Below are 22,972 nucleotides of genomic sequence, written 5' to 3'. Positions count from 1 at the left end.
TTGGTTCTGAACACTCCCTCATGTGATTTTTGAAGTGACTTTACAGAGACTTCTGATGATTTTTGTTGGATCTCTGCCCTTTATTATAAAGATAAAATAACTGCATTATTAAATTTGGATTTCAATTTGGACTAAATTGACTCTCATGGCCGTGGTTTCTAAAATTAACATCATTGTTATGCAGAGTTAGTTGACAAGAAGAACTTCAGCACTGAAAAGAAGGAAGAATCACCTTTGAGGATACACAGCACCGCAGTGATAATTTAATGTCATCTTTCTTCCTGTCAGCTCTAAAATAAAAATGTCCCAACCTGTTTGTTTGTTTCTTTGGAAACAAAATTCACCTCCTGTCTGCTCTGGTTTCTAAAACTTGCTTTTTATCTGGCTACTGAAGACGGAGGTCATTGACTCCAACACGGCGAAGCTCGGCATCTGTGGAGCTTTCTTTCCTCCCAAGGCTTACATAAATTGTTCAATTCAAAAAATCAAATTACTCATCCTCCTGTCCTTCTGCTCGTTGACCTTCTTCCTCATGGGTTTAAAGAGATTTGGGCCTTTTCACATGATTTGAAAGGCATTTAAATTCTTATCACAAAACAGAGCAACAACAGGTTCACCTTGTTGGATGGCTAGTCATTTGACAAGATTATGTATTGCTTATGTCAGAGTGTATGGTCTGACATCACAGAGACTTGGGACGCAAATGAACATGAATACATTATTCGGTTATGAAGCGATAATGCGGTAGAACAGATGTGAGCAGCATCCAAATATTTACAGTGATATTCAGATTGAAGGAATCCACCATGTCCAAACGTAACGGTAGGAAGGTACAGCAGCCAATATTTGGAGGGCGATGTCGTTTGTGGCACATTTCTAAAACCAAAAACACCAGAACAACAGTGCAAGGGATTAAATAAAGGTATAGTCATTAATGCTAATCTAATATGCTGTTTGTCAAATTCAGCGTATATCTCCTTATGGTCCGCTAGCTCTCCGTTCTGTGAACTGAAAAAAAACCCAGTCTTCATACTCACCCCTGGCTCTGTAAATGGAAGACAAAACAAAGTGGCTCGGAGCGGGCCACTCCGGTCGTACCAGCCAATCAGCAAAAGGGGGGTTATGTACTCGTGCACAAGACATGGGGGAGGGGGAGCTGTGGGAAAGCCATAAAGTGAGTAATTGGACTGGCCGCAAGGTACCGCGTGTATGAAGACAGAGAGATGGCCGAAAAAACGCCAAAGAGGAGAAGGTCAGAAGAACAAAAATTGAAAAAGACGGACTGTAATAAGGCAAGAGCAAAGACCCGTGTCAACATCGGCGGGGCTTGACCGGTGGGTAATTTTTAATGTTGCGATGTTTCACAGAACCGTCCATGAATTTGGGTTTCTGAATGAGCACTGATGGGATTGGTGCGTTTGTTTGGCCACAAATTCAAATCAAAGTCTTTCCCAAGAATCAATGACTTATACCTTTATACTTTGTTTATGCTGTGATGTGTAAGCTGCAAGCGTTAGCATACCTGGCCAACGGGCTATGGTGGTAACTTAGTATTATTCCCAAAAGAAAGAGGGGAATGTCATGAGCTAACTATATTATTATGAAGGGTTACAGGTTAGAAAAACACCTCCTCAAAGCTGGATAATAGGTAGCAATGATTGCTATATTCCAACAGCTCTCCGAGGGTCCTGTGGCGCTTGTGACTATTAACTAACAAACCAATACCAGCTCTGTCCTCGTCCTATTCTGTGGAAGACTGGATTTAAACATGTAGCTACATATGAAGAGTGTTTATATGCCTTACAGTAGAAAACAACTGAAAACCTCTGACACATGTTTTTATTACATAAGCAGATTCAGATCCAGACAGTAGCTTTGTGTAACACCTCCACATCAGTGCACTGAGGCTCACAATCACGCTGTACTATCGGTTTTTAATTGCCTTATTTTACATAATACAGGTCCCGTCACTGGAGCAATGTCCTGAAGAAATTATTTTTTGCAACAATGTCAATTTTATATTTAAATATTCACAGGATCCACGAAAGCTTCTCAGTCTTTTATATTGTAATGAACCACTATAATGGAAAGTACTGTCTATATTTGTCCCACGCTAAGCCTACAGCATGCTTGTAAGATTTTCAAGATAGAGGTACTTACCAAAAACCCTCTGGGTCTACTTTTTTTGTTGGTGCGAGACAATGTAAGCGCTGCACAGTGGAGTCATTTTGGGGCTGATAACACAAAGCTCTCGAGCAGCAAACAGTGAAAATGAGGCACAAAATCTTCGGGTGATCCTAATACTGATTTTATGTGTCACGTTAGGGAGTAGCCCTCACATACATACTGCATAAACAAGCATTACATGGTGTACTTGTCCAAACTCCACTTTGTGGGTCTATATGTAGAGCTGTGTAGTCTTCATGAAGTCTTGGGATTACAGCTGGAAGCTTCAAAGATTTTTTTTTAAGGTAACACAAAGCCCAGAAAAAAACCACAGTTCAGACGAGGAGAGTGTAAAGTTGTGTAAGCTTTCATCCCACAGGGTAGTGCGCCTCAACTACTGACTGTCAAGAAGCTCAGTTGGAGTTGTCGAGGCTCCCGCTATTGTGTCAAAGGTCAGTTAAAAGCACCAGTACATCAGAAACATGTCTCCCCGCCCGCTTTGTGCCTGCACAGAGCCCGAGATTGCCACACTGGGTTAGCCTTGAAAATGAGGCTCTTTTCTTCCTGCGTCTTTTTTTCAAACTAAAAAGAGGCAAAACATCTGTGTTACAGAAAGACTGTTCAGTCAAGCCTTGTTTTGGTGCTAATTAGTCCAATTAGCCTGCCCCATCTCACATAGTTTTAAACAAAGACGAGCAGCAGCTCTGCTCAGCTTAACCAGCCCTGCAGTTTGATGTGTGGTACAGCGCTGGAAAGCTGCAGAAGCCCCTAGTTACAGACAGAGACGCAGGCTACTTTAAACAGTTTGAGGGCATCCTTGCTTCACAGGATAAAACTGCACCATCCCATGTCTTTTGAAATATTCTGTGTGTGTCCCATTAGCAAGATTTTAGCACAGAAACATGTTTTGTGTGTGTGTGTGTGCAGAAGGAGTCAGACTGCGGTGTGGAAGTAAAATTCCCACAGCCGTAATTTCATGATTAGCGATGCTGAAGGGCAAGTTCCATATTAGTCGCGTGTGCTGTGTGATTACAGCTTTCAGGGGGAGGTGTAAATGAACCAGTTAGATACAGTTGAACAGAAAGTACAAGGAAATTAGTTATTCTGAACATAAGAGGAATAATTAATCATTCCTCAACAACAGCCTCTTCACCGAAGCAGTTTATCATCAGGAATCAAGCCACATTTTCTCTCAATTATTTCTGTTTTTAAATACAAATCGTACAAATTACTGTTTAAAATTATATCAATTACGTACAGTAACAGACGCTGCTGATACGGGACTGCTGTCACAATGTTATTCCTACCTTCTGGAGGCGCAGAGAACAACAAGCGAGAACAACATTTGAATTTTTCAAATATTTTCCTCCTTCAGGCAGAGCAGCAGTAATAATTCACAAGTTTTTGCAGCAGCAGATTTCTGCAGTGGCTTCATTGAATTCCCAAGTTTTTAGGAAATTAAACATTCAGATGTTTTTTTTAATTTTCTTTCTATGGACTTGTAGAAGCAGTCTGAGGCTCCATAAAAAGTACAACGCCGTATCTGCAAAGAGAGGTCCACATCAAAATCTAAGACCAAGAATCTATCCAGCTGTTTCAGTTTCTTTCTTTTCTTTCTTTTCTTTCTTTCTTTCTTTCTTTCTTTCTTTCTTTCTTTCTTTCTTTCTTTCTTTCTTTCTTTCTTTCTTTTATTATTGAAAAATGGACTGTTTTAAAACCATTGCATGTAAACATTTAATGTAAATACAGCATATTATTTAGTTTTTGTTGTGTCTTTTTTGATGCTACAACTGGGACATTTTCAAATTTATACACAAATAGTGGTTTTAAATAAATTAAAGGGACTTTTTTAACAATTTATAGCAGTAAACATAAATTAATCTTCTTTTTTTTGCCATATAAGAGCAGATTGTAATGTATTGTGAAAAAAGAGATCTATAACAGGTCTCTCTCGGTTGTCTATACAAGCCGGTGGACGATTTGTTGAAGTTGTTTAATGCTGCTGGACTGTGGATTTCTTCTGAAGGACGGTGTCTCGTCTCAGTGCCTCTCTCCGCTCCGCTAACAGAGAACAACAGTCACTCACGTTAGCTTAGAAAACTAACAACCGGCTTCCGACTCAACAGGAACGTTTCACAGAGCACCGTTAATAAATAATAATAATAATAATAAATAGTTCATGGTGTTAGTATGTTATCACTTATACAGTGGGTTTATGTATATTTTGCTTGTGTAGTGCGTGATGGCTGCAGTGCTGCGGCAGCACGGTTCCTGCCTGCCCCATCTGTTGACATGGAGTTTGCCTTTGATAATTATCAATAAATATGATGATGTGATGAGAAAGCGGGAGCGGGAAGAGACGGAGGGAGGGAGAGAAAGATAAAAACACCCTTCACCTGTTTTGTGTATTCTCTTCATGCCTGTGACGTATTTTACAGATACAGACGTTAAAAACTGTAGTGAAACGCTGGCACGATGTCGACATGTGCATTTTTGCCAAGAAAAGCGCTTGTCGCATTAAAAACAGGTGAGACTGGGGCGCTCTGGTAGCTCGGTTGGTGGAGCGTGCGTCCCGTAAACAGAGGCCTCGTCCTCACTGCAGCGGCCAGGGTTCAAGCCCGACCTGCAGCTCTTTGCTGCTGGTCATTCCCCTTCTCTCTCATCCCGTTTCCTGTCATCTGTAGAAGCTGTCCTACCAGTAAAGCCATGAAAAGGCTAAAAAAAAAAAGAATAGGTGAGACTCCAAATCTAGATGAAGCACCACGTGTTGACACACTCCAGCGCTCTAACCTCTAACACGCAGAAATGAAAACGATGTTACGCCACACACGTGCTCCTCACGCAGCCAGTGTGGCCAGCCTGTAATGCACATTTGCGATTCTCTTTACGAGCTAGAACACAGGTGCATGTTTTGTTATTTTTCATGATGGATGACGGAGTCGTGAGGCTGTTTATTGTAACAAAGTCACAACTTTACTGTTTTCGGCTCTCTCTTCGCCTGCAGAAGGCATCTATTATCAACAAGAAAGCTCTAAAAACTCACTTTATGATGCCTGCCGAGCACCAAATAGTAGAGGGACAATGTTAGTGATTAGCCAGTGAAGACTGTGCGTCAGCAGCTCAGCTTGCATGTGGATGTTGGACTTGTATTCATTGGTTCGGCAGAAACATGACACGAATGCTAATGTTTCTCTGTATCTGCTGGTGCGTAAACAGCAGGCTGTCCTCACCAAAACTACGGCCAAATACTGTAAGTAATCTGTGCAAGCAGCTTTTTTGACAGGCAACAAAGCCTGCATGACAAGGAGGTTGGGGTGGGTAGATGGGTCAAACACATATCTGTACCAAACCCACAGGAAGAGTGCCAGGCTCTGAAGCCAGCGTTCATCGTGGCCAAGCTATGTAATTACAACGTCACGTGATGCACCGCGACCCAAAAAGTCCTTTTCCCATAAGCTTATATTGTGAAAGAAGCGTCTGTAAAACAATGGATATATTTGTATCACAAGTGCCCCCCGCGAAATGACTCGTTTGACTGTTGCCATTAAAATTGGGAAAGTGTCGAAGAGCCACACGATTCCATTATTTTATCCCCATTAAAGTTAGCCGGCTCGGTCGTTGGAAGCTCTATGGGACACACAACACGGAAGATCCGGGTAATTTCATGCCCCGGAAAGTCGAGCTTTTTGGCTTCAAAATGCCTCTGAGCAGCTTTCATGAGAATGAAAGCTCTGCCTCCAACGCTGTGTCCAGATTTATTGAAACGTTCTTGATCTTCTTCTCTACCTGTATCCGTACTGACGATCTGACATTAAATTAAAGCCTGAAATTTAAATGGGTCAAAATCAGAAGTTGGTTGGCAATAATTTATTAGAAATGTATTGACGGACCAGCCCCAGAATTGAGCCTCAGATAAATGCTTTTTATCACAACTTTTTAATGAACTTGAACAAATAAAATTCAGTCAGCTACAGAATGAGGATTTTCCCCAATAACTCGGATGACACTCGTACTCTAATGTAACTGCGGTGTTAAGAGCTTGTTTTTGCTGACTCTAAGAGTCCATAAAACCAGTTATTGCAGGTTTAAGTAAGTACTTCATGTTATCTACAGTATGTACAGTGTGGAGCTGAGGATGGGGAGCCAGCAGAAGTTCAGCGCCTCATGCTCGTAAGTCCTCCAGTGAGTCTCTTATAACCATACAGCTCACATCGTAAAGAGACTATTTAATGGATCTTACATCCCATGTATTGGTTGCTGTGGTGCCAAATGCCTTTTTTCTGCCTCATACTGTAAATGTGATTCATGTTCACTGTTGGCTAACTGACACACGGGCTACAGTAGCTGCTGAGAAATTAACATCCCTCTGCCTTCTCTCACATGGTTTATAATTGCAGAGCAAACCTCTCAGAGGAACGCCACAGAAATCGAACCATAGCGACCTTCTGCCAGTGATCAAAGCCTACCTCAACCAGCCACCCCCAACACCCCACCCCAACCCCGACCCAAGAGACGAAACGAGAGAGCGAGCAAGAGAGCGGGAGAGATGCGGGGAGGGAGGGAATGCACACAAACCATCTCACGTCTCAGCAAGAGCTACCTGCTTTACATATGAAACACACCTTTCTCCCTTTAATTCCCATGAAATCACGCAGGAAGCGGTTATTGCAAAGGGGGGACGAGGAGGAAGTGATGTGGAACGGCTAGAGGGGCCATTACAGAGAATCCCTCATTACACCCTGGTCACAGCTTTGGAGTATTACCCCTGTGAAAACACACTCTTGCCCCTGGGTGGATAAGTCAAAGAGAGTAGATTGTCTCATCTTATTTCTTCCCTTTGTGCCTGGTCTCTAGACAGGTACTGTAGGGTTAAACTTATCAACATATGCAGCTTTAGCTCGCTGTAGAAACAGCAGACAGGCTGGTCTAAATCTCTCCAAGCTGTAAGTGAGTCTGAGGAAATGTCTGCTGTATCTGAAAATTCCCGTCTTTGATAGGAAATGGAGATGGATCCTCTCAACACATCTGGGTCTCTGTGATCAATTAATCAATTAATCAACCAACCTGCTTTTGTAGAGGTAGCTAATTTGCACCAACTGTGTCTTAACAACTGAAGAGGACTATATGAAGTCATCAAGCCCGATGAGAAAAAAGGAGACTCTTAAGTTGTCTTCTTGCATTGCAGAGCAACATGAGTTGTTTGTTAAGACATCAGAGAGGAAAAACATCCTGACTCATCCATCAGATACGTGTGGATCCATTAAGCCGAGTTTCTCCGTTCATTAGGAGATGCAGCTCACAGTTCAGGCAGTTAGCAGGAAAACTGACAGCTGCAAAAAAACATAATGGATTATAAAATACAGAATATATCGCCATCACGAAAAACACATTTATTTTATTCAAATTTTTAGTCATATTAATGTTAATCTTCAGCAGTCCCAGTGGCTTCTGTGGATGGCAGTGTGGGTCTGTCCGATCCACTTCAGTCCAGACACAAAGATCTAAACAACTATTGGATGAATTTCCATTAATTTTGGCGCCCAGAGGATGAATCCTTCTGACTTGTCATTGTGAGTACGTCAGCTAATGTTAGCATTTAGCTCAAAGGACCACTGTGCTTTAGTAAAGTCTAAGATAGCTGCTGGCATGGCTGTACACTCATGTTGTCGCTAAAGTTGACCAAGCTACCATGATGAACCCATGGATATAACATTGAACGAACTGCTTGCTCTCTGCTGCCACCCACTGGGCAGTGGTGTGTAAGTTTAGATGGTGGAAAAATGTGACCAACAAGTGAACTGTGTATGTACAACTTATTATTATAAGGAGATGGGAAAGATTTTTGCGCCACTGGTCGGTAATACGTCTCCTATATCTAACTTTAGAGAACGTAGAACATTTTTAATTGACATTTTTACTGTAGATTATACGCTCTTCTCACTAACTATGTCATACTTACATTACACATTTTAAAAAACATGGATCATAAAGCTATTTACTAAACTCTTATTCAATGAAGGTCTTTGTAATTCTTCTTGTGGGGAGAGCATGGTCGTAAGGGGGAGTCCGTCTTCCAGCACCCTCATTGTGAAGATTAACCATCAAGCCATGTGGATGTTAGTGCTGTTTAATGGATATTTAGGCAGCATATTGGTACAAATGAGTATTTAATTTACATTGTGATCATCAATATTTGAGAAGACATAATTCTGGACAGTTTCTTGTGAAATATATGTTATCAGTTCAGATCTTCGTGAAACAATCGACATGTTAATCCTTTCAGCGTGCCATATCACAATACTGCTAACTTAATCTAGATAAAAACAAACAAAACACATAGAAAATCTATTAAGACTTTAATTTTCTCAATCTTTTTAAATACATTTTGGACAGGTTGATATCTTTTGCAGTAATAAGTCACATAATAAATAAAAGCAAACACATTTATAGCAGCAGAAGTGGCCAACAGAGTCTCCGTTACCTCAAACACTCGACTAACCACTAACCATCTACATCAGGTCAGTTTTAAACCATGTTTACAACAGAAACTCTGCACCAGTGTTCGGAAATTAAATTAAAAAAAGAGGAAAACACTGGTGTTGGCCCTAAAGCACTGGAAGTCACAGGAGGTAGCATCTTACTCTCCTGCCTATCAATTTTCATTTTTTCTTTTTTTTATTTGTGCAGCAGGCAATGTTTATTGATCGCTATGATTATCAAAGCCATCCATCCACATTTAACTGCACTTTTCATAGTCTGTACAAGAATTGCTTCAACATAAAGCCGTGTTGAAGTTTGCATATAGACAGATACCTTCTTCCAAAGATTAACCGTCTGTCTCCGGCTAATCATCAGAACAGGACCTGGCCGGAGCAACGCTAAAAAGTGTGCATACAAAAAACATGACATGAACATACTCAGTACTATGACCTCAGATCTGCCAGTTTATGTGCCCTTTACACAATCATATTGCACTCAGCACTTTTATTAACACAATACTTTGCAGACTGAGGATAAACCTCTTGTTTTTTAAAATAAAGTAGTCTTATGGAAGGACTTCCAGTTAGTTATCAAATTATGAAATGAGCCAATCAGAGCTCTCCAACGTGATTGATGGAACATGCAGCCAATTAAGGGCAGAATATACGTTCATGTAGATGAGATCTTCTATCTAAATTACATTTATCTGTCAAGGCAGAGGTTAATGGCAGCTAACCCCTGTCAGATTTTTTTCATTAATGTCATTATGTTAAGTGGGGTTGAGAATGGACATAACTCACTGAAAGTCTATTAAGCAAACAAATAATGTACCCATTTCTGCATGAACACTAAATCATGTAGAATATAAAAGCAAGATCACTGTCACCATTAAGAAAATGTGCAGCATTTACTGGATCAGCCTCAGCTGACGAGCTCACCTCTGGTCATGTGACATGTTACATATTCTCCACACATATACATTATGTTGCATTAATTCTATAGTGCATTTTCTCATAATTAAATTAATAAAATTGTAGTGTACAGCAATGATTTAACAATGTCAAATAAAACATTTGTGGAATTAATTTACACTAAGTGAACAGGTGTGGCCGTCAGGTTCCGGCTATAAATTGTGCTAAATCTAGCTTTCCTGGTAGCAGAGTAAGCACCGTGCTGCGGGCCAGACGCTGTTGGGGGTTAATCAGGGAACAAAATGACCACCTGTTTTTGCAAAGCGATGAGGAAACTCTCACTTGTCTGATTGGTGCATTTGTATGGGGGGCTATTTTTGGGGCGGTTGCCTGATTGCTCTTCCTGGAGAACGGTGACTCGAACAAGGTAATGTGGCTGTTCTGATGATTACACTGGATAACTACACTGGAGTTACTGCCCGCTGGCAGTGAGACTACAATGAAATATCTGGTCTGAGATGTGGACACAGAAATCCACAGCGTCTTGTCCGTGTCGTTCACACACATCCTCTCACCGATCAATCATACCCCGCACACACAAACACGCACACTTAATTGTAAGCAAATAACCGCAAGTGCATTTGGCATTACCGCTTATAAATATACATGGAAGCATTTGGCTGCTGACAAATACAAACAAAAGCAGCCTTGTTTGCGCAGTCACACACAGTTACATACTGAACACACACATACTTAACACACAAACGTACACACAAGCACGCCCTCACACCGCTTGTTTGTAGCTTCTGCCAGCTCTCTCCCTCTGCATGCCGACTGTGTGTCTGGCACCGGGGTGAAGGTCTGGAGCCACACACAAGCTGTGTGCTCTGTCTGGCTTTTACACACTCTAAATGGGTTTTATGAATGGCTAGGACTCAATGACTGAGTCAACACCAGGGGCCACACTCAACCCAATCCGACAACGGGTTTTGGAGATAAGTCAGAAACAACATTCTCCCAGCGCAGCCAGGAAGCATGTTTAAATTAATATGCCACCAGGTTTCCTTTTGTTTTGCACTGCAAACATTGTGCTGTGGAGTGTGTCAGTCCACAGATGTGTTGCTTGTTTGCTGTTCCTGGCTGAGCCCAAGTGCTTTTAAACAGCGCTCTGCAGTGTCTGTGTGTGTTTGTGCTCTTGTTGCCCCCATCAAAGCTCGCCATGAATCCAGCTCTCGACATTGCGTGGAGCCAGAGACTCTGACAGCCTTTTAATGATGGAGGCCACATTTCACAATCTTGTGCCCTCAGTGGGATGGATACAGTTTTCCCCATTCATGACCAAAAACAATACAACACTCACCCACTGTACATACAGTTACAGACAGATATGCGCACACTAGTCCTCACCACTGCTCTATCATTAGATCCAACACCCGACTGACATTCAGATCTGAATCCAGACTGAAGTCTGACTCAACAAAAGGAGCTGACGGCGGAGTGAGAGGACGGAGGCCAGATGTAAGAGTTTCAAGCCAGTCGGCAGCGTCAAACAGTGTCGGAGCCCGTCGTTTCCTTGATTTCCCACTGGACGACAGAGGGGAGGTGCAGATGGAGGGTGGGGGAGGAGCTGGGATCACCTGGCTGGGGTTTATTACAGCAGGAGATGGAGGGAGCTCCAGCAGGAGAGAGGAGCAAAGAGGTGAGGGCAGGAAGTTGTCATCCTTGGGCGGCTGGGAAGCCTGGGACTGATCAGCTTGAGGAGGAGGAGGAGGAGGAGGAGGAGGAGGTGACGGGCCGAGGACTGAGCGCTCAGGGGATTTATGATCAGAGACATTGACAGAGTCTGGAAGAGAGGTATTTAAAAGGATTAGACACGGAAGAAATATGAGCGCCATTTACTGCAAGTTTTATTGTTTATTAATTATGAGATACTCACCGACACAAGTCATGGGCTCATCCAGAATGTCGTCTATGGACTGCCGAGGGTCCATCTATGGCCAAAAAAACAGAAAAACACTTAAATGCACAGTATGCTCTGCTGAGAAATACAAAACTAAAGACAAACTAATGAAAAAATGAAACACGGGTACAGAGAAAGAGGCCAGGAAACAGATAAAGACAGGAAGTGGAAGTAAAAGATGACACATAAGGGTATCCTTTCAACATAAAACAGGAAATTGAATTGAACTAAAACCCAGGACCATGACAACTCAGGCAGAAATGTTCCTGGAGGAGGTAATGTATTACAGTTTTATGCTGTGTTGAGTCACGTTAGTCGACTTCCTTCCTCACTCTCTGACCTATCGTCTGATGTTCTCCTGGAAGTTATATCAACAACGCACCGTTACCTTGAATTAAACTATGGATTTCTCTTGGTTTGAACATTATTGTAAATATGTGGCATCATGCAAGTAAAAGTCTTACTGTTTTTAGACATTTTATGCAGAAGTGTTACATATTATATCTCTAAATCCTGCTGTAGAAAAAGCACTCTTAGTCATCTCTTTCTGTTCATCCACAGACTCTAACCTGAGCTTTCTGGATCGCCTCCTGTAGTTCTTCCTCCAAGCTGCGAACACCGGGCAAGGTCTGAACAGGACTTGCTGTAATCTGCACTGGCAGCTCAAAATCCTGGCCAATCACATCACACGGTTGGCAGCAAAACACCTGATTAGAAAGCAGGGGTAAACGAGTTGACAGATGGTGATGACAGTATGCTCACATGTCTGACCAGTTAACAGATTGAAGGTTCTGTAGTGTACCCTTAAAAAGTGATTATCCCAGATATGTGTGCATTGATTAGTGTGTTTACCTGTGTAAACAACACCTCTGTCTGTGCGTCCATCTCTGGTTTGCCTCTGGAGCATCCAGGATCCTGTTGCAGGAATGGATGAAGGGATCCTCCACAAGACTAGAGGATTAAAAAAAAAAAAAAAGTATTAATAGTGTCTGTTAAATGAACTATTCTCCAACACATCTCAGATCAGAGGCTGTGATTGTTCACCTCATTGCCGGTGTTGGTGGAGCGGTCCCTGGGCCTGCTCCTCAACCTCTCCCTCATCTCAAGCTCCACACTCAGCTCCTGCTGTTGCTGCTGCTGCTGCTGTTCGCTCTCGGTTCTCCACGGAGTCCCACACTGCAGGGGCGAGGAGGACGACATGGGTAGACTGGGACTTGGAGTTCCTGAGGCGGTGCTGGCAGAAGTCAGGAAGACAGCGCTGGTAAGACCGCACTGTTCACCTGCCAAACTGACCGACGCAGCATTCGAGAGACCATTCGGCACAGCGTTGAGAATCACATTCGGAACTCCATTTGGAGCGTCACTGAGAATCCCATTAGGAATTCCTCTGTCCGGGATGTACATCTGTTGGTTCGGGCTGCTGCTGGGCGAGTCTAGTCCAGAGCTGGAGCTTGAGCCCGGGCTCTGGCTGGGTGGGAGCGGGGGGCAGGGGGTGATTGGCCCCAGGCTGGTACCCAGCTGGCAGAGGGGAGCAGGGATGAGTTGAGATTGGGGAAGCTGAAAGGGACGGAGACGCTGCAACAGAGCGGGCTTCGTGCCGGAGACAGGAAGGCCACGCTTGCGCAGCTGCTGCCGCAACTCTGACACCTGAGGGAAGGGAGAAGGGCACTCAAGAGTTTGTCTTCACCATGAATTGTAAATAATAGTTATCATTTATCTGCATTTTCTGCCTTTCAGTGTTTTCATGCTTTTCTTACTGTAAGGTCAACAAGATTTGCAGGGAGGGGTTCAGGTTTGGATGCAGGGTTTGTGTCCAGAGGGGTGTGGCTTGTTGTGGCAGGAACAGGTTGGGGATTCAGAGGCATGGCTCCAGAGGACTTCACAAGATCACTGTGATCACCACTGGAGGAATGGCAGAAGGATTTATTCACCTAATCTACCTGAGGGCTCTTGCTGATAAAATGTTGACGCCATATCAACATACCTGGGCACAACCGCGAGCTGTTGTTGTGGTTGTAGCTGTTGCTGTTGCTGTTGTTGTTGTTGTTGTTGCTGCTGCTGGTTCTGGAGGATTTGCAGCTGAAGGAAGACCTGTTGTTGCTTCAGGATTTGGGAATAGGCCGGGTCTAAAGGCTGGGCAGGGGCAGGGCTCTTCTGTTTGGCTCCCCCACCTGAAAAGAAAAATGTTTTTGGCTCATTGAAGCCTCTCAACACAAGACCAAGTTGTGATAGGCCAAACAAACACATTTTTGATCAAGGCAAAAAAAAAGCACTTTATTAGTACCTCCTGTCCCAGACCCTCCTCTCTGGTCTGGAGGAATGTACTGGTGATACTTGAGTTTCTTCATTTTAGGTTTGGTGTCCCGCGGTTTCCGTGGGCGGGAGAGGTGACTAAAGGTGAGGGAGGTGGGTAGGGAGGAGGAGCAGGCGGGACTGGGAGGCCGAGCTGTCTGTAAAGACACATAATGACCACATAGTTAGTAATTTCAACAATAACGCGTAAAATATCACAGAGAAACTGTCAAGTCGTTTCCCGTTGTTGGACAGTATTTGCCCCGTGTCAAGGTTAAGTTCTTACATGAAATGTACAAATGCCTCGCAAATCTCCAAATGACAGCATGTGCTGGTTCTGTCATAGAGCCACGCTGCTTGTGTGTGAATGTGTTAACCTACAGGGCAAATACTGAGCTCCCCCAGAAGTGCAAATTGACAGTAATGAATGCAGAGCAGCTTAGAGCGGAGCATTGTGTTTGACGAAACAGAGGAGTGACCATCCTGTTAGGTTGAAGACCTCTACAATGCTCTTTTATCGCTTATGCTGTATACCTGTCACTGTAGCAAGCGTGCGCACACACATACGCAATCTAAATGATGTTTTACAGGATGAAAATGTCATATTACCACATTTTTATCTGCTTGCATTCTTTGGTGTTATAATTTTTATATACAAGATAAAAAAGACCCTTATAAAATTTAAATGAGATAAAAAATGCAGGGTTTTAGCATGAACTAACCCCACATTACCTTTGGCAGCAGGGGTGTGGTCTGAGAGGTCAGATACATCCCATTTGGTCTCCCAGTTGTTGCCATGGAGCTTGACTCACCCAGCGTTACACTCATTGGTTGTCTGATGCCCTCGGTTACCGGGAGCAACGCCAAACCAGACTAAAGGCAGAATATTAGATGATAAGAGTTGACATAGGAAGCTATTTAAAAAACACATCAGCCTATTAATATCCACTTTGATGTGTTTAGTAGAGGTTACTGGTGGGAAGTGATCACAATGTATAAGTCTTAATCAAAAGCAAATGTCAGTGTTGTTTCCTCACCTGAGCGTGACTGGGGCTGTGGTTAAGAGGCGGACCCACAGCTGAGAAGTCACTCAGTAATTGGTCGCCTGAGAGCCCTGGCAGCGAAGAAAAGGCCGGTGATTGGTGTACGCCATGTTGCTCAGTGGGCGAGGAGGAGGAGCAGGAGGAGATGTCATCTTCGAAGACATCAGATGAAAGGGGGAAAGCGGCAGGACCTGAGGACATGGGAAGAGAGAAAGAGGAGAATGTCATGGTTTTGGTTTAAAGTTAATCGTTCCCTGTTTTATTTTGTAGGTTACGTCCCTGTGTGTCACTTCCGACTTTACACTTCCTGTCTTTGTCTTTTTTCCCTTCTGTTTTCCTGTTCACCTGTGTTTCATTTGCTAATTAGTCTTTGTGTATACTTTGGTGTGTTCATTTGCGTCGTGTTGGAATGTGGGAGCAACATGGACGCTAAAAAGACTTTATTTATTTATTTTATTTACTAAAGATTTTAGTTGAAATCTCTCAAAAATTAACAGCAGAATGTGAAGGAATCACAGTTTTGACTCTTTTGACATCTATGTATCGTGTTTTATATCTACGGCAGTCAGTATGCTAACCAGCTTCCCAGTCGTTAGCAATGTAAACACCAACACTCCCCAGGTGCTCCTACACAGTTAACTGAGCTATCTGGCTAACGACAGGTACAGTTGGCAGCAGTTAGTGGTGATATGCTGCCCCCTATTTGTTTTAGATATGAATTTGGCAGGTGGCAGATTCTTACATATGGCACCTTTAAAGCTTTTTTTGTTTAGCCTCTTTTGTGTTCGGTTCCTTTTTTGCTTTACCACATCAGAGAAGAGGAGATTGCATGGGAATATTTTTTTTTAAAAATGTCCGTCTGTGTGTTCCAGTGCGTGCCGATGCATGTTGACTCACGGTTCTCCAGGGGCAGTGTGTGTTCGAGCTGTTGCTCCACTGGTCCAGGCGGTCGCTGGATCCTCTCAGTGAGGTCCTGCGCCTGACGAGCCTTCTTCTGCCTGTGGGCCCCACACACAGTCCTCTCTGCGGGGGAGGGAGGAGCGGTGCAGATAAGTGGAGAGAAGGGGACAGATGGGAGAGAGGCGAGAAGATGGGAGAGAGAGAAGCAACAGGATTTCAGAACATATGTGATGTGAGTGTGCACAACAGTGTTGCCACGGGCTAACAGTCCCAATTCAAACCGGCAGAGGCATCAAAAAATAGTAAACACTCATGCCCAAGGGAGATGTATTATTACCCTTGAGATTAACACACAAACACTCACACACACAACATTTTTAAAAGGGCACTTTGGGAAATCAGACTGTTCGAATAGCCAGATATTATAATAATAGTCTTTTGAAATTAAAAGGAAGGTCAGAGGGTGAGGAGAGCAGGAGGAGAGATAAAGGTAGATGAGAGGGAGAGATGTCAGTAATGGCAGAAAATGATGATCCCTGGATGGGCGGGTTTATCATGCGCTGTCAATCACTGATATGTTTGCAGGCTGCTTAAAATGCCGAGTTACAGCGTGCAACAAGGTCACATTTCTATTTAACTGACAGCTGATGAAACACTAAGCCCAACGCCAGAGTTACACGCTTCATTTCCTCGCACAACTACTGTACAACAGGGAGCGGAGAGCAGCACAGATATGATACAACACAGACAGAAAGAGAGAGAGCGGCAGGGAAGCACTGCGCACTTTGCAGGGAGCATACAGGGTGAAACAGGAAGGAGACAGCAACATGACTGTAGGCAGGGCATCACCTTGTGCAGTTTCAGTGTTCAGACCACTTGGGGGCAGCTTCTGAGCGGCACCGTCGTCAGTTAGACGCTGCATCAGGAAACAGCAGGTCAATCCAACAGCCAGGGCCCAGAGATTACAATGCAGTTCATTCAGGGGGAAGTTAATTAAAAAGTGTACTTCAATGTCAGTGTAGCCCAAAGAAATAACTAATTTACACCAGAGTTTCCCCAGAACATTTGCAAGGTCTTTGAAGGAACACTTGGATCTTGTGCCTCAAAGATTCATCCATAGAAATGTGTTCTTTCTAAGGTGAAGTGGCACCACACAGGAGACCACATAACTCATTCATTTCATTGGTGATCTACAATTATAGATTCTCACAAAGGTCAAGTAAACTGCAGTCTCATTCTGTTCTATCAAATATAATGTATATAAATGAGAAAGATGTGACATGTGGGGGGGAAGTGTCTTTACATGGAGGCTCAAAATCAGTATTTGATCTATAGTGTGGGATTTTCATGCTGTTGTTTATTACTGAAAAACTGGATGCTACTCACCAGAGCTTCACTCTGGTCTTTTTCTGCTTTTGGAGTGGGACAAGTAGATTTCAACCCTGTAGAGACATGAAAAGTTGTGGTTAAATTACATTGCAGTAACATTTTTTTCCTTTTGATAAGACTAGCCTTGTAGAGGGGCAACTGAGGTGAACTAGTGCATCAACAAAGCGCTTTGAGCCTTCAACTCATCCCTCAGAGTTACAGCACGGAGGATCTCAGGTGCTCTTTTGTGTCGGCAAGCAACAGAATGCTAGTTGTGCAACCTGCTTCAGCCTCAGACAAAGAGGAGGGAACTGAAGCAAGAAGCTCTGCCTGTCGACAAAGTACCTGAGATGGTTTTTTTGTTTGCTTGTTTGCTGCACGGATCTGGATAAATTATCTGTGTTTTGAACAATTTATTAACACCTTTATCTTAGCATGATGCATAGTTTTAAAGGATAAGTTCACCCAAAAATGAACAACCGAAGTAAATGGGGACTTGTTTTAAAACCTTTAGAAAAAACAACTGAAAAAAATAATAAATTATGTGATCTCAGGGCTTCCAGAGACTTGTATTACATCAGATGAGCTGCTTGGAGCCTTTTTATGTATTTTATTTATTTATTTATTTATTTTGTTTGTTTGTTTTCTGTCTCCATCTACTTCAGTTGTTTAGGAGAATGCTGCAACACAGTTTTGCTGTGAAGCTCCAGAAATGTTTCGTGGACTATGAAACTTCAACTGACTTTCTAGTGACTGAATTTTCATTTTTGGATGAACTTTATTAAAACACTGTTGTTTTTGCACATGCATGTACGGTACCTCTTTGTATTCACGCTTGTATCCACATTGGCAAAAAACTTTTTTTCTCCAAAAGCTTTACTTTTAAATTTCCGATACCTGATGAATGTGTTGCCTTGTGGAGACTAATTAATGTGAAGATAATGTTCATTTTGCACATCATCCTTATTGTTCATAATGAAAAGTTTGCATTAACAATGCCTGGTTAATGCTGGAATTATTCGGATACACAGTTGATGTAACAACCTCTATAGATTTAACTAAAGTAGGCTCTTATAATCTTAATCTTAATCTCAATCGAATAATCAGAGGGTTTAAGGCACATAATTAAATACAAACTTTAGACCCCAAAACTAAAATCAAAGGAAAGTAAAAGCTGGTCGATCCAGCAAAAGCTACAAAGTCAAATCAATAAGCAATCATCTATCAGTGGAAAGAGGTGACCTGAAGATCATTGATATGAAACCCAACCTGCAGTCAGGATCAATCACAATGTTAATGATACACGTAGACTAACCAGAGTCTGCATTGATTTCACTCTGCCTTCGGTTCTGAATCCTCAACTGCAGAACTGAAAGGAAAGAAGAAGAAAAGAAGTCACACAGATGGAACAGTGAGTTAGTTTGATTTTCTCACTGAAGGACAAAATGATCTAAAGCTGGCGCAGAGATGTACAGTAAGAGTTGAGCAACACAACACAGCACGATCTCTGGTAAACGATATAGTCTCCTAACTTATATTACCCCATGACTTTGCGGTGCTTGTACAATATATATCTCCTACACACAACATGCATGCACATTAGCATTCAGCACACACACAAACAGGTGACGCAGGGCAGGGCTGGGCCCGTTACACCGAGTGCTCCCCCCCACTGAGTTTTGAGACCTGACGGGGGGGGGGGGCTGATGGCTATTTATCTCTCAGTGTGTCTATTTCTGTTGGTCCCATCCCCCCTTCAGCTGTCCCACTCTCTCCACAAACCTCTCATGCATCCCCTCCTCCTCACGTCATCCTCATTCGCACTGCTAACTATACTCTTCCTGCTCTCCCGTCTCTCTGACAACTCAAAACAAAAGTTAAACGTTGTCAAAATGTGGATTTAAAGCAGATTGACACGCTGAGCGCTGTCAACGTGACAATGCAGGGAAGCAGTGCTAATAACACCAGAGACTATGTTTGATTTCACTGTGTGTGTACCATTAGATTGTTTTGTTTTCAAGTGGAGGCCAAACATAAGTCTTAAACTCCACTTTAAAGGTGCACTATGTAATTTTGGGAATACATTTTAATCAGAAGAGAAAGAGCTTCACCGGCTTATTTTTTTTTTAAATGCCTAAACAAACTAAATAAACAAACTCTCTTTGTTTTGATAACTGAATAAACAAACTGACCTTAAAGGACAACACAATTTCATGTTTTACTTTTACTGTTTATATGTGGCGGACCCTGCCACCTTTCTAGCTTCAAACAGTGTTCTGGGGACCTTATTTTCCTCAAATTAAACAATGTTAGAAGGATATTTTGGTTAAAAGCTCAGACAAACACAATGTTTTTGAGGGGTGTTGGAAACCATTATTTAAACATAAGGATTCACACCTTTTCCTTAACATTGACCTTAACTTCAATTTATGTCAAAGGTCAACAAAAACTGATAAAATCAGCTTGTTTGCATTAAAACAATGACTTAACAATTCAAACAAACAAAAACATGATCGTAAACATCAGCTGACAGCAGCTCATGTTTATTTCACATCAGTGTGGTGTACTGTCAGACTTATATATTCTTCCAGCTCAGCTATGTACATACATGATTTCAAGCAGAGCAGCTGCCCGAAAGAATCACGTTTTCCAGCAGGTGTTTGCACACCTAGGGGACTGTCTCCATGTCGTTTCCTCGCCTTTCTATTTTACCAGCCGTTAACGACAGCTGCCTGGGAACACAACAGCAGCCGCTACAACTTGTAGGGAAACTTGCATTATGCATTTATAGGGTGTTGTTAAAGTGCTGTTCGTCACAGAGTGCCGGGTGTCTCCTGAAGGCTGTAATATATTGGATTAGTAAAACTCAGCAACATTATTTAGAATTCATTTCAGCTTTCTTGGACTATTATTTACGGACTGTGGTTCGATGTCATCAGTCTATTCTACTACAGTATTTACATTTTTATATACAATAACTCAGGATCCTTTTTCCAAACTAACTCTGACTGTTGCTTATTCACAGATAAATATTTATTGTTATAGAGATGGTGACATACTTTACTTGTATATATTCATTTTATGCTACTTTATACTTTTACATCTACATTTCGGAGGCACATTTTTTACTTTTTACTCCAATACCTTTATCAGCTGTAATATTAAAGTGATGTACACATTGTTTACAATGATTTGTTTAAGTTGCTTAATGCTGCTGGACTGTGGATTTCTTTGTAAATGACTCGGATCAGATTTTCTGCGACAGTCCAATAATGTGACTTTATCTCAGAGAGAGAGCAACAGTAGCTAACGTTAGTTTAGAAATGGAGTCCGCTAACATAAAGTGACAACTGGCTTCCAGAACAACAAAGAACTAACACAGAGCTCCTTTAAGTACATATTGTTACTAATACGTTTGTACTTTTATCTAAAGCTGCTACAAGGAACTTTCAGTTTTTGTCGATTCTGGCGACCCTGTGGACAAAAGCAGTTTGAGCACCTCCGCCTTGCCTCAAAACATCTCGATCTGGCTAGCGCTTGTATCTGTTTTAAAAGCAAGTGAAAGAAAGACACAAGTATTTTTAATAGGCCTACTATTTTTCTTTTTATAAAACACATCACTTTACAGGATGGATGGCGATGACCGTGCCTCTAGACTACAGAGCAGCTTCTTTCCTCAGGCTGTGAGACTCCACAATTCATCCTCGGCACTCCGTAAATTTAATTTAATTTAATGACTTAATCGACCCAGACGCGTCGGAATGCAACCCGATGACATTAAGGATTAAGAATAACGTTTACACCTATGAATAGCCAGTCTTCTTGCTGGTGGTCTTGTTTGCTTATATAGGTCAAATAGATGCATCAGTATTAAACTGTGACTGTGTCATAACCGATTAAAAGTTCTGTGCAGGACGTTTAAAAATGACATTTTTAATAAAGGAGTTGATTATTTTTAGTAAAAGATTTGAGCTCTTCTTCCGCCACTGGATTTGAAACATCTCAGTCAAGATAATGAAGACATAAGACAGGGTTTGATGATGTCATGAAGCACCGTGGGGTCATGGGAGCTGGTGAAATCCTATCTGATGTGAGTCAGGCTGAAATGTTCACAGACGAGATAATGTGTTAAAGTTTAATGTTATGTTTACATTAGCCGACTTCCTTAGCCGACACATCTCACACGTAAATGTTACATATTATATCTTTAAATAAAAAGGAGTCTCCTATTAAAGGCCCTCTGTCTGTTTTAAGAGGCATATCAGCATGTTTTGGTTCCAGCGTCACACTGTAACATGCAGAGATTTCCCAGCTGTCCTCACGTCCATTCAACACATCTGTCTGTGGGCAGCGATCACTAAATCCATTCACCATGATCGATACCTTCACTCAATCGATCACATGACTGAAAATGTGAGTGACCGGCCAATAACCTCCAGAGACACTTCACCTCTGCATATCGATGCTAATGTTGCCAATTATGCCTAAGATGTAAAGCCATTGTTGTGGGAAAATAAATCCTCCTCTCCTTTAATTGGCGTGAGTTGAGACTCCAGGATCCTCACCTGAGCGGAACTTGTTCCGGATGAGAAGCGACCTCTCGGAGGCCAGCAGCGTCATGGTGGTATAGAGGTGAGGGAGGGAGGGAGGCAGGGAGGGTGGTGGTGGAGCCCGGGAGTGGAGCAAAGAGAGAGAGGAAGTTCCTGGTGTCGCTCTACCAGGAGGAATGGCCCCCTCTCCTTCTGTCTCCAGAAAGAGGAAGCAGAGGAGGGAGAGAGACAGATGCTTGTTAATCCACTGATAGACACAAACCGATATTGATAGAGGCACACAAAGCACAGCGGAGATAGATTGAGGGGGAAATAGAGACACGAAGCCTCTCAGACCTACAGGCAGACTGAACGCTGCGGTGAGCTGCTCTGGCAACAGCAGGCCTCCCTATAGACAGCCTGTCATAATCACACAGAGAGTCACAGAGGCCCACCCACGGAGACAGAACTAACGACACAGAGAATTAAACAGACAAGGAGGCTTTTGGAAAGACAGATCGAGGAGGAAGAGGAGGAAGAAGAGGCCCGGCAGATACTCAAGACGTCAGGACTGGGGGACACTGATTGTGGCGGACAAACATGAACTGGCAACACCTCCAGCATGGCTCCAGCACACTTGCACTGTGGCAGCAGGAGCAGCGATGTGTCATGCACTAAAAGAAGAGAAGCTGCCTCTGAAATAGAGCGAGAGAGCTGGGAGATCTACATAAGCTGCATTAGTGCACACACACACAGCCTATTAACAATATTGATTTGAACTGGCCGGCCACAGAACACCCAGAGGAAGCCTGTTTGAAGGGAATGGACAAACACATACATACACAACCACCGCACACACACTCTGGAATAGCTGAGGTTATGCATACTAAATCACCACAGCGCTCGTCCGATTCCCAAACCCATAAACGCACAAACACACACACACACACACACCTCGCTTATTTACAACAGGAGGAGCCCAGAAGAAGGCCACCCGAACTCATGAATGCAATCAAATAACGAGCAACTGATTGAGATTTCTTGTCTGGCACAGGCATTATTTCACACTGAGGCACGCCGACAACACTGAGAGAATAGCAGCAAGAGAATGAAAGAGAATACTTACAGGAAGAGAGAGAATTGAGTCCCTCGGGGGAAATTGGAGTGGATTTAAGATTAAATTGAGAGAGGTGCGAGACGGAGGAAGAGAGGGGAAAGAGAGAAGTTCGTAGTGCGTTTAATGACGATTTCTTTCTTTCATGTTCTTTTCTTATCCTTTTTTTTTCTTCTGTCGCCTCCTTTTTCCACACTTCTCACTTTCTC

The 22,972-nt window shown here is 42.7% G+C and overlaps 1 protein-coding gene across 1 annotated transcript; it reads right to left on the bottom strand.

Annotated features, from left to right (window-relative positions):
• Nucleotides 1-10,960: 10,960 nt before the first annotated feature.
• Nucleotides 10,961-21,740, bottom strand: LOC141011648 (uncharacterized). Its single transcript, XM_073484874.1, has 15 exons — nucleotides 21,686-21,740; nucleotides 18,436-18,489; nucleotides 17,139-17,194; nucleotides 16,602-16,668; nucleotides 15,750-15,875; nucleotides 14,847-15,043; nucleotides 14,542-14,682; nucleotides 13,802-13,967; nucleotides 13,502-13,688; nucleotides 13,275-13,419; nucleotides 12,562-13,164; nucleotides 12,370-12,468; nucleotides 12,087-12,224; nucleotides 11,494-11,548; nucleotides 10,961-11,400 (listed from the first exon to the last, which is right to left on the bottom strand). The coding sequence occupies exons 1-15, from the start codon at nucleotides 21,738-21,740 to the stop codon at nucleotides 10,961-10,963; spliced, it is 2,529 nt and encodes an 842-aa protein (XP_073340975.1).
• Between the last annotated feature and the right edge of the window lie 1,232 nt (nucleotides 21,741-22,972).

The sequence above is a fragment of the Pagrus major genome, chromosome 17 (assembly GCF_040436345.1).
Source record: "Pagrus major chromosome 17, Pma_NU_1.0".
In the NCBI taxonomy this organism is placed as follows: domain Eukaryota; kingdom Metazoa; phylum Chordata; class Actinopteri; order Spariformes; family Sparidae; genus Pagrus; species Pagrus major.
The sequence above is the reverse complement of the archived record's forward strand: the minus strand, read 5'-3'. Positions and strand labels throughout refer to the sequence as shown.